This window comes from Cyclopterus lumpus, chromosome 14, assembly GCF_009769545.1.
Source record: "Cyclopterus lumpus isolate fCycLum1 chromosome 14, fCycLum1.pri, whole genome shotgun sequence".
In the NCBI taxonomy this organism is placed as follows: Eukaryota; Metazoa; Chordata; class Actinopteri; order Perciformes; family Cyclopteridae; genus Cyclopterus; species Cyclopterus lumpus.
In genome coordinates this window covers 10,718,536-10,734,260 of record NC_046979.1, presented here as the reverse complement: position 1 = coordinate 10,734,260, position 15,725 = coordinate 10,718,536, and the positions used below count along the sequence as shown (strand labels likewise).

Sequence of the window (15,725 nt, the reverse complement as noted above, 5' to 3'; positions counted from 1 at the left end):
AACAAGCATTCTTCAATAGATATTAAGACGTTAATAAGTGATGACTAATTACATGTAACTAACAAGCTAGACTCGTGAACACTGAACAAGATATAGATCAAGCTGCAATCAAAGGCAGTTGTTAGAGAGATGGATGGATGGGAGGGGGGGTCAAATTACATACTTTGACCATCCGCACCCCACCCGACCTGATTAGAATGGCCTAATATTCGCTGTATTGAAAGGATATGAAAGTATTTTTTCATACACATAGTAAATCGGTCATGGAATAAGAAAATGCCTGTAATGATATAGGCACAATAGTTTTGTTTTTTTCTTATTTCAAAATGGTATCTTACATTTAATGCTATTCCTTATGGCCATATAATCCTGTCTAAAGTTCTTGATGGTTCACTCTTAGTCAGGTAAAAACAAACACCATGCTATTCATTATGGCCATATAATCCTGTTTAACGTTCTTGAAGGTTCTTGACACCCAGAACAATACTCTGTGTGCATATGTGCTACAGTGCCATATCTAACAAATAACAAATATAGTCTAACAAAGCCTTCTTAATTGAATATAACCAAATCTGCTGTTGTATTCAAATAGCTCTTGGAATAACTGTTCAAAGCAATTGAACCCCCCCAAATAAATTCTAAAAACTGTTTGTTCAAAGAAAATATATTTTTCATCTTGTTGCCACCACCAAAAACTAAAATTATAACTTCAGATGTGATTGATATATAGACAGTTAATATATCTTGAATACTTCCCGATAGACTCTGATATAGCCCCATCTGCAGTTAGGGGCTGGAAGGATTCAGTTCAGTTTTCTTAACTATCGCGATACATCTGATGCGAGATCTCGCCCATGCATTATACTGCGAGAAACCCTGTTCAGCCTTCCTTTCTCAACATGGCACCGAAGGTGAAGAAGGAAGGTTTGTCAATCTTATGATTTTCAATGAATTATCGGTACAATTCACACTAATATCGAATCTAAGACACGTTAGATGTCCCCTAAACGCAAGGCTGTATATACGGTGTTGTATATAATCCCGAGATATTGCTCGCAACGGTCTAAATAGGCAGATAACACAGGCGGTCTCCCCGGCGTGTATCCTAGAACGTGATGCTAAGCTAATGTTAGCTTTGACTGCGCTCACAAACGCTGTTTATTTACAGCCGATTCTCTGTCCTGATTTCTTGCTTCTGTGTTACGTGCACGGCTATCTATTTATATATAACATATCTTAGTAGTAGCCGGAGTTATCATCGAATACGTTTGGGTCTTAGATAGTTTTGTGACGTTAGCATTTGCTGCGCCTCATCGGCGTTATAAACTTAAGCAACACGTGATTGTTAACGTTGGTAGTTTTAAGTTGCGGTTGAAATATAAGCAAGAGACTGTCTCTAACGTTGGCCATTTCGTTAGTGTTTGATTATAAAGGTTCTGTAACATGTGTCAGTGTAAACTGTAATATATTGGTTGATTTGTCCTGTTAAATCAGCTTAATTGATTAGATTACACTATTCATCCATTTTTTCATCTAGCTTCATACAGACTAATGTTATGTCTCGTGAATGCAGCTTTACCCTTAACGGGAGTAGGAAACTTTACTCTGCTCTAAGTTTAATCGAAGGAGTCAAGTACAACATTGCAAATTGAAATGGATGTCATCTGTAGCTTCATACAATAATACACCTCCCTAAAGTGGTTATCAATTTAAAGCCTGGCGAAGCACCAACGGCTGACCAAAGTCTAATCAATTGTATTGCTCTATTTAAGCTGTCCCTGCCAAGACTGAGGCCAAGTCAAAGGCTCTGAAGGCCAAGAAAGCTGTGCTCAAGGGCGTACACAGCCAGAGGAAGAAGAAAATCAGGACTTCTCCCACCTTCCGTCGCCCTAAAACCCTTCGTCTGCGCAGACAGCCCAAGTATCCCCGCAAGAGTGCTCCTCGCAGGAACAAGTGAGTTACAGTTACTGCATGCTGCTGAAAAATGCAGGGAACCTGGTGCACATGATGGTAATGCGATCAAAGTATGAATAATATGATTCCAGCTTTATAAACAACTGATGCACCGAACAAAGACTTTTACAATAGTCATGTTATGTAAGGACCAAAAGGTGTAATGCTTTGGGGCTTATTGGCCTAATGCATATGTTTTTTTCACTACAGGTTGGATCATTATGCCATCATTAAGTTCCCGTTGACAACAGAGTCCGCTATGAAGAAGATTGAGGACAACAACACACTTGTATTCATTGTGGATGTCAAGGCAAACAAACACCAGATTAAACACGCGGTCAAGAAGCTGTACGACATCGACGTCGCCAAAGTCAACACACTCATCAGGTAGAAATCTTTACCCAGACTGACCTGAAGGCCAGTTTCATGATCGAGTGTACACATTATGTGCCCCCATTAATTATTTTGCACTGCTATTTAATATTCTGTTAATAATCGGTGGTACATTGGCTCACTGTACAGGGTATTGTGTTTTCCTAATGACAGGAATTGATATACCTCCAGATATGTGATGTTTTAAATATAATTTAAGATCAGAATTTGTTTAAAATGTGAACAACATAAGTCTTGTTGCCGCATGTAAATATTAACTTCCACTTTCCTTTCATAAAGGCCTGATGGTGAGAAGAAGGCGTACGTTCGTCTCGCACCAGATTACGATGCGTTGGATGTTGCAAACAAGGTGAGTCCATAACAATTCAACAGGGTAAAAAGGGGTGTTCTGAGTTCGAAAAGCAAGTTAGTCAATTAATGGTTTTATGTGCTTTCTGCCATTGAGAATTCTGTGCAAGTGATGCTAATATTTTTACGTCTGAATGTCAATGATGCATTCAAAGGAACCACTGATGCCAGAGACTGCAGATACGGATGTATTCACTCTGTTGATTAACCTAAGAGTAATTCATGTACACTTTTCTCCACAGATTGGCATCATCTAAACTTTGGCTGACGAGACTTGTGCAAGAATAAATATTTGTATAAACTACAATTGATTCAGTGTTGTGTGTTTTTGTGTTGTCTTCGATAAATGGACATGCACATGTTAACTTACTAATTGAAAACGTAATAAAGCAATGCAATACAGTAATTCACAAGCCACTTTAATTTGATCGTTGAGTGATTTTCATACAGAAAATGAGATTATGCCTTATAATTATATAAATTGGTAAAGTTCATCAAATTGTTTAGATAATCCTGATTCTACCAGGCAGGGAATATTGTTCGATTTCCTCCGTACCTTATTGATAACTGCATTACAGAACATGAATCGACACCTCAGGTCACAACAATCTTGTGTCCTTAACCCTCCTTTGGGGTCAATTTGACCCCTATACAATGTTTTTGCTTAATATTTCCTAATTGAATGGGGACAACTGGGTAAAATTAACATGTTTTCAATGTCCAGTACACATCGGTGTTCTTTGGGGTCAATTTGACCCCAGGCTGTTTTAGTTGTATAAAACATAAGAAATATCAACATTTTACACACTGCAACATAACCATAGTTGTAGTAGTGCGAGATTCACTGATAGTTCACACGGCATGGGGAAGGGAATATATGGTTCCTGTGAAGATATTGATAGTTCACACAAAATGGGGGTGGAGCAAACATTAAAGTTTCCACAGCAGCCTTCTAAATTATTTCTTGGATGATTTTGAGGAGGTCCCTGATTATGAGGTATCCTCTGATGAGAAGACCCTCCTGTTGTCTCTCAGCCACCAGCAAACACACTACCTTCCAAAAATGGAAATGTATTATGGTCCATAATACATTTGAACAGGGTAGACTTAGTGCTGCTAATGGCATAAAAATGGTTCCAGGCCACCAGAGACGATGTCAGCCATGTCCAAGACATACAATCAGCATTTGAGCTCTTCATGACACCATCAATCTTATACTTTAGATGACACATTTAGAGGAGACGTGCATTTATGGGGACAGTTGGAAAGACTTGGATGTGACCCACTTGCAAGCCTACTTTGGGTTGCTCGTTTTGGCCGGAGTGTACAAGTCAAAAGGCAACAGCACGCCTTTGGGCTGCTGACACGGGAAGGGCAATATTTCCAGCCAATATGTCTCTAAACACATTCCATGTTTTCACACTTTGATGACAGAGAAATAAGGCCGGGCTGATGAGAGCGTGACAAACTCACAGCATTATGGGATGTATGGGACAAGTGGGTTCAGCAATTAAACAATAATTACCTATTAAATCCTTCATCATTCATGAAATTGTGTTGGTTTTTCCTGCAGTCAAATTGACCCCAAACATAATAGATGTTAGTATTCTTGATAACATAAATTGTTTTTCATTCCAAATGTTATAGATAAGAGGCATTAAAACACCCAAAATATATTTGTTTCCAAATTTAGGTAAATCAGTGAGATTTTATGACGATCTCCATATTTCGCTGTAGTCACAAACAGGTATTCTGGATGTAGAAGGGAGTCGTGGGGGTGTTTATATTGAAGGGCTTCTTAGGTAGTCAACAAACAAACATAAAGTACCTGAAATTAATAAGGTTTAATCTCTAGGAAGAGCGATTGACTGCATCATCCCCTAATGTTTAAATATTGTGAAAACAATTAGGGTATGTTAAGAATTCGATATGAACATATGCTACACATTTGGTGAGGATAGGCCAAGTGATTTGGAAGTAAGGCATCTTGACATATTAAGCCACACCCCTTAGAAGTTCATTGGTCCATCACAATAGCTTTTGATAACTTTGATGACATTGAACCAATAAACAGAAGGTTTGGTAAGAATCGGACCCAGCGTCTAGGAGTGGCTGGCAAAACGTGTTTTTTACCAAATTCAAAATGGCGGAAAATCTAATTAGACGCATTTTATGGCCATGATTTAGTTTTTTGTAGAGCAGACCAAAGCAGACATGTGTGCCAAATTTCAAGTCAGTTATAGGTAGCAAAAAGGGTGGGGTTTCTACCTCAAAAATATAAAAAATTTCGCAAGTCTTGATATGCATGTCAAAATAAACAAGGTTTGGGGTATGATGAATACATCTGGAACACATTTCTTTAGAGAGAAAAAAGAAGAAGAATTCCTAGAAATACAATGTGGCCCCAATTCTAATCATTTTCTGGAGGTTTAAATTGCTGGGGTCAAATTGAACCCACGGGTAAAAGATGTTAGTACATTTGAAGGTAACAGGAGGGTTAAAAAGAAGAAATAACTGACGTTTTTGTTACATGTGTTGAGAAAATAAGTATAATGTATGTGTTTTATATAATGAATAACAAAAAACAGATCATTAAACATTGATAAGATGTTTCCATATTGTGATATTTACTGAAAACATGAAAAATATCCATTAACAGTATAATAGTTTTTTAAAACATTACCCAGTTGTAATAATAACACTTTATATAATAAGGATGAATTAATGGTCATAAACTGAGAGACTTGTACAGATTATTCCAATCAACTGCATTCTTACATCTAAAATAATACAATTATATTTATTTATAGAGCGTTAATCCAGAACAGAAGTTATGTCTCTTTCTCGCCCGGTTGGGATGAAAGTGAGAGAGATGGATGTGAAGGGAGTTAGCCACAAAAAAGAGGGAAGACAAAGGCCAAGGTCGTATTTAAGGATGGTGACCTTTAGGGTGAACCAGCTATTCTCCTTTAAGTGACACGCCTCCTTTGAGTTTTGCTCAGCTTTTAATACAAAATGGGATAATAGTTTAACTGATAGCATTGATTGGTCAAAATGATCATTGTCGTTTAAGGGTTGAATGGTTCATTATGAATATCCCCAAGAAAGAGATGAAGAAACAGAAAGAGAACTAATAAAAGTAATAGTACCAGTGATAACAGAAATAAGACTACTACTACCACCAACAGCAATGGGTATAATAGAATAGCAGACCTCATAATGTAAATGATGTAATTTTTATGACACGACTATGTTGTCTCAGCTGTATATAAACCTCTATTTTATTGCTTAAATTCAATCACAAGGTTGTGAGACTGAGGGAATGCAGCCTGCAGGATCCTGGTTACGAGAGGAAGGTTCGAACCGTGCCTTTAACCAGGCCTCTGCAGATTGGGCACTTTCTCAGTGACGGCGCGCACTCTTTGCACACCACCAGATGTCCACATGGGATGAAGACAATGTTGACTTCTTTATCCATGCACACCTTGCAGGTACGCTCCTCCTGCAGGCGCCGCAGCTGCTCCTCCATGGGGAGGGTCTGCAAGAAAGAGATTGATTTGTCCTTAAAATCCAACAGGTCTTGTTTACGGTTTGTCATTCTTTAGATGTCGTCAAGTGACCCACAGCAATCAAAACAGATTATATCACTGTCAATCTCTATATTAAAAGTAAAAATGGCTTCACACAGTATTATTGGCTTTACCTGCAGTTCACACAGAAAAAAACTGCATTACACATTTGATGTAACATTTTAGGCATTTTGCCTCATGGGGTCAAATCAGTGACTAAAATAGAAGTTACAAAATGCTTCCCAGTTCAAACAATTAAGCAAAACACACTAAATTGGCAAGATTGTAAGTTCTGCCTGATGCCCAGGTGTATCTTAATACCTGAAAGATCTTGGCTTGGTGATGCAGCCTCGTTTGATTGGGCTGAAAATGAGAAAGACAACACGTCGTTAGCTCAAGCTTTGATTCATGCACAATCAACGTTTCCCATTCATGAGCCAGACTACCCAAAGTCGGTTTGGTCTCTGTGCGACACCCCAAAGCGTATTGAAAACATGACTCAGTCTCATTTATGATGCTTTGTGATTGTGACCTTTTTGCCGCGTCACGACCATTCAAAGTTACAAAACCCCCACAAAATAAGTACAATATTTCCATCTGAGATGTAGTGGACTTGAAGTATAAAGTTACAGAAAATGGAAATACTAGAGTAAAGTACAATAAACTAAACATTACTAGAGTAGCTACATTTAATTAGTTACATTCCACTACAGCACATCAGTTACAAGAGTTGTTCATAAATCAAGCCTTCATTTTGCTCTCAAAGTGCACCAGATTGATGGATTTACACTTTGTGATAGTATGAATCCGCCATCCGGTAAAGTTGCAGTTTACATCCATGTCTGTCCCAAACTCATCAGTTCATAATTTTCTCCTATTATTATTTTAAGTGCTGATAGTTACACAGAGCCTAAGCTCAACTTGTTAGTGGCCAACTATATCTAATGTTTTTTACTTCAGTGTACTCAGGTTGAGAACACACTGCATGTTCTTTCTGTGACGAGTACAAACATAAAAGGTGTGGTGGGAAAGACGTACCCATGAGATCTCTGAGCAGGTGGACGTCGTTTTTCTGGATCCAGTTGCGAAAGACCTCGGCTGCCGCGTTTCCCTTGGTGAGAACGAGCTCTATGAGCCTGGCGGTTTGCTGCTGGGCCGACGTCTGGGCCTTCAGACCGCTGTACTCCTCGATGGCTGCAGGTTAACAGGAAGTTACTCACAATGGAGACGTTTCTCACCTCTAGATGCTACAGCTGAATAATGCAATTATTCTATAAACAATAGGGTTTTGCACAATAACTGCTTGTCAGTCATGATTATTGTAGTTTATTCACTTTATTTCTACACTTATGATCAGAAATAATGAAATCGCATTGCTGTGGAAAAAACGAACTAATTAACTGTCCTTTCTACTAGTGGAGTTACAAAACATTTAAAAGATGTGGTAACACGTATTTAAATATCCATCCATCCATCCATCCATCCATTTTCAATACCGCTTATCCTCATTAGGGTCGCGGGGGCGCTGGAGCCTATCCCAGCTGACATAGGGCGGTATTTAAATATATCATATTAAAATACAGGAAGAGAGAAACTCACATAAAACATTTTGCTCTCTTAAATGCTCCAGCACTGGCTCCACACTCTTCAGACGCTGGATCAACGCTGCCTGGTGTCTCTTCACAAAGGTGAAACCATCTGAAACAAACGGAGTAAACTAAGTAATTCATTCAAAAGTTCACTGGCCTGAGAGCAACTGATGGCACAACTAACACTGGAATTCATGGTTGTTCATTTTCATGGACAATACATTGCAGAGACACCCATATTTTCACCGTCAGTTGTACCTGATGCCATCGCCTCTGCCAGCATTTCTCGCTCCTCCTCCCTTTTCTGGTCCTCGGCACTCAGCAGGTCTAAAACCAGTTCCTGGACTGTTCTGTAGTTCTCTCCACTGGTCAGGATCTTGCTTTGGACTGTTTGCTTGACAAGACTACGCTCAAAGCCCATCTCTAAAGCAGACTTAATCACAGGGGTGTTCATCATGACAGCGTCCTCGGATCGCTCCTCTCCTGGACCGAGGTGAACCACTAAGACGAGGAGGAGGGTGTAAACACGTCAGGCTGCCCGATATGACTTCCCAACATTTCACCCCATCAGGAAAAATGTCTGACTGTACGGAGTCTAGAGACCCATTTTAATGTCTCTTGATTCTACATTGTTTCAAACTCACCAGGTGGATCCACAAACTCTCTGGAGCTGCTGTCTCCATTTGTTAAAAGCTTTTTAGGGAGAAAACAGAAAAATAAGCATTATTTTCTTCTTTTTTTTAAAATGAGTTGTCCCTTGCTAATGCATGAACCAATAACAGATTATTATTATTATTATGATGATGATGATGCTGTTGCTCTCTACTGACCTGCTCAAACAGCCGAGGGAAGCGAGCCTGAATCTGGTGAACAAACTCTTGTCCCTTCTCCTGGAGCAAATATTCACACCTGCAATTAACCAGAATTGCATACAAAACATGTAAAACAATCAGAATATTTGTATTTTACGACAGTATAAATTGCTCAAAAAGATTAAACAGCAGTATTTACCGAGGGAACCATTTAGCATGTTCCACCCATGGATCATCTCCCGACTCCCAGCATCGTAGGCCTCCATCGCAGCAGAAACACTTGACATCATCGTTACGGCCTTGAGGGCAAACAAAGGGCTTTCAGTTTGACTCATGGATTTTAGGGGGATTCTTTGAATGAGTAAAACGTTGTTAATCTTATGAAGATGACTGTTTGAAACCTATCATCTTTTATTTCCTCTTTTGGGAGTCCTATATTTAGTAACAGGTTTATAACAAGTTGTACGTAAAATTATTTCATTCGGGACTTTCCAATTCAAGGGAAAAAAACTAACAAATACTGATTCTGATAAATATCTGTCTGCAGTGGACACCCCCAATCTAGGAAGGGGAAAGAAAGGATTTCATTCAAACCTTTTTTTTTACGATAATTTTTGTCATATTAGCTTGTATTTTGGCAAAAAATAAAACTGTAGCTCTCATTTAGAGTTTTGTCCACCTAAGTCCAATATTCACCCTCCTAGCTGCGCCATGTTTCTCCTCATCAGGTGACGGTCTGATAAGGAGAAACCATGATAAGCTTGTCTCTTTGATATGGTCCGTACCGACATAGTAGAAGCCAGCTTTAGCCAGCTGGTCAGGCCTGACAGGGATACGAGAAGGCCAGTTGACAAAAGTGAGCAGCCTCTCGTCACTCTGCTGCATGGCAGGGTTAGACACATTGCTGAGGGTTCCTGAAGACAATTGAGAAGTAACTCCTCCAGCCGCAGCTCCGGACAGCGACACGTTGTCAGCTCTTTCCCCGCGCACAAATCGGCAGTTTGGATAATGCCTCTGGTGCTCAGACACGGCTTTGTCACCTGGCTCCCAGTTACTCAACTGCAAACAGACAAAAACTTGTCAACATTTTTAATAAACCACCCTATTTGTGTATTCCTATCAAGACCTGTTAACAAGATGCTTGAGGAAGAGTCTAAATAAGAAATTCTAACACAAAAAGTAATGGTTTAAGTAACACAACATACATGAGCAGGACTACAAAAACAATCAAATGTAAAGATTGAAAGGAAGATAATTCAATTCCTCTGAACAAAGCATCAGGTAAGAGTGCAACCCAAGTTACAGCCCAGAGATATAATAAAATAATAAGCCATTTACTTCCACAGAGCAGCTGGGTTCATGCTCCTGTGATCATACATACATACCTGTCCACCACAGCTGAAGCAGGCCACTCGGTCACCCTGGCCCAGGTAGTAGAAGCCTGCCTTGGCGAGCTCAGCTGGAGTTATGATGGAGAGCGTCCAGGGGTGGAAAGTGTCGAGGCGGTCCTGCTCTCTGCGCATGCTGGGGTTGTGGCACGTTGGTCTCTGGTGGGACATGTCCTCTACACCACGAGAGCTGAGTGGGCTCGAGGGTTGTGGAGCAGAGAAGCCCATGTTTAGGTACCCAACTGGCTCTTCACCTTGGCTTGCTGTTGGGTTAGGAGCTGCTGGGCCTGGACCAGAAAGCTTGAAGAAAAAGATACAAGAAATTACGATTTCCGGCCTGCCATTACGATTTTACTCACATAGCTTAATACTACTGGGAACGGCAACTACTGTAGTAAAAAAAAATGATATCAGTATATGGCGTATACTCATTGCTCTGATATTTCAAAAACAGATTCCTCAAAAACAAAACTATTCCAAAACATAGGGCCACCTTTCTTCTATAAAGCATATCTCTTATTTTAAGAAATTTCCAGAGATCTTACTGGTATGGCTGGGGCAATGCGGAGTGGGGAGAAGGCAGAGTGAGAGGAGGAGAGCAGATTGGCTGTAGACGGGAGGCTCTGGATGAAGGAGCAGGAAGAGCAGAGTTGCTTGTGTTTCTCTGTTGGACAGTCTCCGGCCTGCCAGCCCTCTGCCGTCACGTTACACCTGAAACACTGCACCCGGTCGCCCACGCCGGTGTAGAACCAACCTGCCCTTGCCAGACTACGCTCTGTGACTCCCGAAGCAGGGAATCGAGCAAAGGTTGAAATGCGGAATAGCTCTGGGGATGAAAAACACATCATGTTGACACATTTCCTTAAGCACATCCCAGAAGGTTGAATACCAAAAGTATCTTTCTTGAATAAAAATATATATAATATGGTAAAGGGAAAGAATAAAAGAAACTAGTACCTGAGGAGTTATCATATTGCAGGTCAGGGGGAGGCCCGTTGCGACACAAACCCATCAAAAACGGGTTGTTTTTCAGTTGAACAAGAGTTTCCATTTTTTTTTTTGTTTAAGAAATATAAGGGCAAAAGAGATGTCCTTCAAAAGGGAGAGGGGTTTGAGAAAACCCTAGGTCACACTTTCTCACACCAACACACTCACTCATACTGCAACAGAAAATAGTTAAACAGACCAGGGGGAAGAGTAAGAGAAGGTGCTGAACTCAAAATACAGAACCGAGATAGTAAAAACCAAAAGTAAAGTTTGACTTAGTGCAACACTTCCTGTAGAAGAAACAAAACTACCCATCCAGCAACCACACACGCGTGTACTAAATGAGTATTGGATACACACTGCATGACATACCCATGGATATATTTGTCGTTAAACATCCCATTCCCTACATATAGCCTGAGGCTATACTTTACACCTGGATCCATTTGACCTGTACCTAGGAGAGAGTACTACCTCTGAGCATTTAACTGCTGAAACTTCAATATTTATTCAGTTACAGTCCCAGTGGATGCAAGTCCAACAAAACACATGCTGTGCAGTAAAAAAGGATGGACTATTTTAAAACACGAAATTAAAATGCATCCTCAAATCAATTATCAGAATATTACACTGTGATCATGTCACCCAGGATCAGTACACACTTTATTTAGATCAGAAAGATTGAATATATTATGTAACCATTCAAACCTAAACTTGTGGTTGGTGATTATGTGTACAAACATTATATAAAGTAAATAAATCAAGCACACAAGCGCACGCACACACACACACACACACAAACACACACACACACACACACAGACCAAGGGATATGTGTTCTCAAACCCCTCCCCCCATCTCAGACATCCCCTTTGTAGGTGTCTAAGCAGCCATAATGGAATACAAAAAAAACAATAAGAAAAATGTAATCTTTGGCAAGGATAATGGATGTTCCTCTTTAGTTTAATAGTACCAGGACCTGTAGAAATAAAGAAAACACAAAGACAAAAAAATGTTGAATTGAATCTTAGACACAACGAGGTTCCTCTTTACAATTAGCAGTGTTACAATCCAAGCGAGTAGGTCATCATCAATTACTTAATCAATAAATCTGGCAATTATTTTAATGATTGTCAGTTATTAATTTACTCTGAAAAATATCAGAAAAGTTAAAAAAAAGTGTAGCACAATTTCCCAGAGCCTACGGTAACAAGATTGTTTTATCCGAGCAACTGTTCAAAAAATATGATATTAGTAATAATAATAAATTATATACTGTATATTCTTTCCGCTAATGCAAACCAAAATATATTTTAGATTGCTTCCCTGTGTTGGGTAAATGGCTACTCATTTCAAACTTCATGCCAACTTTTTTTTAATGCAGACCTCCTGTTGTGAAGTCTCAAAGACTAAATCGAAATGACCCCAATGACATAATCAGACTTTTTAAAGCTTCAGAGTCACGGATGAGTCATCAAATTAACAATAGCCGACAACTATCTCTACTAGCTCAGTAACTTGAGTTACGTTATTCCATTATTGTCAATTTCATCCCGATAAACCAATCGATTATTCAGCTAACTTAACGTTAATTTCGGAAATAATATGTATTATAATTTATCGTTTCTGTCCCCTCCTCCAGCAGGGTATGTTAGGTTTTAACAAACTAGGTGACGTTAGGTTATTCACCAGACACTTCCTGGTTTAGCTCTAGTTATTATTCACCAGACACTTCCTGGTTTAGCTCTGGTTATTATTCACCAAACACTTCCTGGTTTAGCTCCGATGTTACGGTTTAACAAGCGACCCTTTTAGCCGAATGCGTCGGTCGCTTGTTAAACCGTAACACCGGTTATGTTGTGGTTCGATGCCTTTTATTAGCTAACATAAACTTAAATATGCTGCTGAATATTTAACATACAATTGGATTGATTAACACAAACAATAGTTTCCTCAGTAAAGCATTGTTTCAAAGCATACAATTAGCTAGCTATCAGTTGCCAAATGACATTCAATGGCCAACAGAAGGCAGATTGATAACAACAACGGACATTAGCTTGCTAAAGCTAGCGTTTGCTAACGCAATGACCGTTGAACTTTAGCTCATTACTCATTAATCTGTGCAGCGGCTCGGTGTGAGTGACACCAACACAAGATATATAACACGAGCCCGCTCAGTAACAAGTACTTTCCATCGTCTGTCATACTCACTCTTTCGCTCTTCAGTCGGTCCGGAAAGTCCCAGTCTCGAGGGAGCTGCTCGAGTAAGACGTCACGCCACCGCCCCTTTCTACTTCCGGTTAACGGGTAAACGAAAATAGAACAGAAATAATACGTTTTCGTTAATTCTCATTCTCAGAGGCCGACCGGATTCTTGCTGCGTGCCATGTTGTAAAACACAAATAGTTCTTATGTTCAGATGGATTACATAACATACATAAATCAGAAACAGCATGAGAGGTGCCAGTAATAATTATAGTACAACATAATCCAAACACTAAGGAAGCTATTTTATGAATGAATAAAAAAGAAACCATACTAAAGAAAGCAGAGACAAGCATTGAAACTGTTCATTTTGTCCGAATTGCTCAGAACCCACCTTATTTTAGACCTGCCCAACCCATCAATTTCGTAAGTAGTGTGGATTTATTGAGCAACGACTGTGTAATGTAATTATACATAAACATTTATCTAATGTGATCATCAAATCAATGTTATTCCCTTTTTCATTGTGTTCAATATTGCAAACAGTCAAGATTTCACTTTGGTAAAATTACAAAAGTATCAACAGCAAAATGTACTAAAAGTAATAAAGTAAAAGTACTTGTTTGGCCAAATGATCCCTTTCAGAGAGTTATATTACTATATTTCTGAAATATTACAGATTTCTAATAGGAGCATTGCAATGTTACATCTGGTGGAGGTGGAGCACATAAACCATTTTAAATACTGTTGGCTGTTTTAGTCGACACCACAGTATCATCATTTATAAACTGATATTCATGTTTTGTTTGTAAACTCTTTATCTCCAACTGTCGGATAATTGTAGTTGAGTCAAAATTACAATATTTCTCTCAGACATGTAGTAGAGTAGAAGTATAAAGTAAAGCTAAAAAGTACAGTACTTGAATAAATATGCTTAGATACTTTCCACCACTATACATGTTTTATACTATGTACTGGAGGACACATGTATACAAAATATATATATATAAAATATTTGGATATGATACACACAAAGCCAACACTGATAATATTCATACACATTATATTGTCTTAACTACAGAAAGAACAATACAATTCAGTCTTTCACTTAGGTTAACTAAGAATTGTAAAGCTAAAAATAATGGTACAAGGAATATACTGGATACTTACATAAAAGCCGCGTTGAAAACAAGTCAGACAGCAATGAGTCACGTAAAGGCGTTGCTTCAGAGGTTATGTGATATCGTCAGTGGTAGTTCCCCAAACTTCCTCTCATAACCACTCCCCTTATAGTGTCAACCATGTCTCAGTGCATTTTATTGACATTTGCATACCACAAGATCTACTTTCAGAAATGGGTTGTAGGAATTGTCTACCTACAACCTGTAATCTCTTCAAAAGTGTCCTCCCTGTGTCCCATCTAGGGTGAAGATTCAGCTTTTGGGCTTGAGTTTTAAGAAATTATGAGTTTCAGTTTAGATCAACTTCTCTTGTACATCCGTACAGCCTCAACATGTTCAAGAGCAGGGACCAATCTACTAGCTTTGAAATGTATAATCAAAAATGTATGTCAGGAATCTTGATTGTGTGATGATTATGATTATGTTGATTAAAAAATAATTGTATATATATATATATATATACACACACACAAGTACTATTTAAATGGACAGAATATTATAATACCTTTCTAGTATTGGTATATATATATATAAATAATTAATACTATTTTTTACAGAAGAATCAGGGATTTAATAATATATCATCCACTTGTACATGCTCTAAAACCAACTTGAATAATAAAGAAAAGATTAGTGAAGGAAAGGAAGAGAAAATGACAGATCTCGCCTGAATTTTCTTTACTAAATCATTTATTTTCTGCTTCACTTTATTACAGTCAACCTTTGCAAAAAGACTTATCACTTATTGTACTATGATTTAGAAAAGGTTTAAACAGTCAGCTGCATCATTCCTAAATATCTTTCTTCCTAAAAGTTTTTTTTCCTCCCAGACAAATCTGAAACTTTTAAATGTGTCACTTCATTTAATAATAACCAGTAACATATAGACTGATAGTTATATATCTGAACAAACACTCACAATTATTATTGTTATTATAAAAAAAGGTTATTCAAATAGACCTTTTAGATACACCCTCTTTAGTTTGGGTATGTAATTTTCGAGCAGAAGCCTAATAGGAGGTTAGTGTTTAAATAATACAACACTAATTTGCCCTTTTATCCCATACCCAACTGACATAAATTAAGCTAAAATAACAAATTGTGTAGTCATCAAGGTGTAGTTTCATTACCACACAGCAGACAATACACGCTAGAAACTACCATTTGCCACGTGTATTTAACATTTTTATTAAACAAAAACTCCTTTAAAATGATTACAGTGAGAGTAAGAAGAAATATATAAAGCACATGCATACCAATGTAAAAAAAAGAAGTCTGATTGCCTCCAAACTCTCTGTAA

The 15,725-nt window shown here is 38.5% G+C and overlaps 2 protein-coding genes and 1 non-coding gene across 5 annotated transcripts; 2 read left to right on the top strand and 1 right to left on the bottom strand.

The window, feature by feature from the left end:
• Nucleotides 1-853: 853 nt before the first annotated feature.
• On the top strand, nucleotides 854-3,005 carry rpl23a (ribosomal protein L23a). The gene is made up of 5 exons (XM_034551123.1): nucleotides 854-924; nucleotides 1,773-1,953; nucleotides 2,164-2,340; nucleotides 2,626-2,695; nucleotides 2,937-3,005. Exons 1-5 carry the CDS (start codon nucleotides 855-857, stop codon nucleotides 2,949-2,951), a joined length of 513 nt encoding a protein of 170 aa, XP_034407014.1. The 5' UTR covers nucleotide 854; the 3' UTR covers nucleotides 2,952-3,005.
• LOC117743308 lies at nucleotides 1,998-2,067 on the top strand. Its single transcript, XR_004611106.1, has one exon. It is a non-coding gene; the product is annotated as a small nucleolar RNA Z17 (small nucleolar RNA).
• Nucleotides 3,006-5,297: 2,292 nt separating the features above from the next.
• On the bottom strand, nucleotides 5,298-14,531 carry birc2 (baculoviral IAP repeat containing 2). Of its 3 annotated transcripts, none has more exons than XM_034551122.1 (14): nucleotides 14,415-14,531; nucleotides 13,251-13,329; nucleotides 11,010-12,018; nucleotides 10,598-10,878; nucleotides 10,050-10,352; nucleotides 9,450-9,723; nucleotides 8,864-8,963; nucleotides 8,683-8,761; nucleotides 8,497-8,545; nucleotides 8,111-8,353; nucleotides 7,863-7,961; nucleotides 7,302-7,457; nucleotides 6,585-6,626; nucleotides 5,298-6,273 (listed from the first exon to the last, which is right to left on the bottom strand). In XM_034551122.1, exons 3-14 carry the CDS (start codon nucleotides 11,101-11,103, stop codon nucleotides 6,038-6,040), a joined length of 1,956 nt encoding a protein of 651 aa, XP_034407013.1. In that variant the 5' UTR covers nucleotides 11,104-12,018; nucleotides 13,251-13,329; nucleotides 14,415-14,531; the 3' UTR covers nucleotides 5,298-6,037. The 3 variants fall into 3 exon arrangements, with proteins under 3 accessions (XP_034407013.1, XP_034407012.1, XP_034407011.1); XM_034551121.1 differs by having other exon boundaries at nucleotides 5,298-6,232; XM_034551120.1 differs by having other exon boundaries at nucleotides 5,298-6,232; nucleotides 13,251-13,332; nucleotides 14,415-14,518.
• Between the last annotated feature and the right edge of the window lie 1,194 nt (nucleotides 14,532-15,725).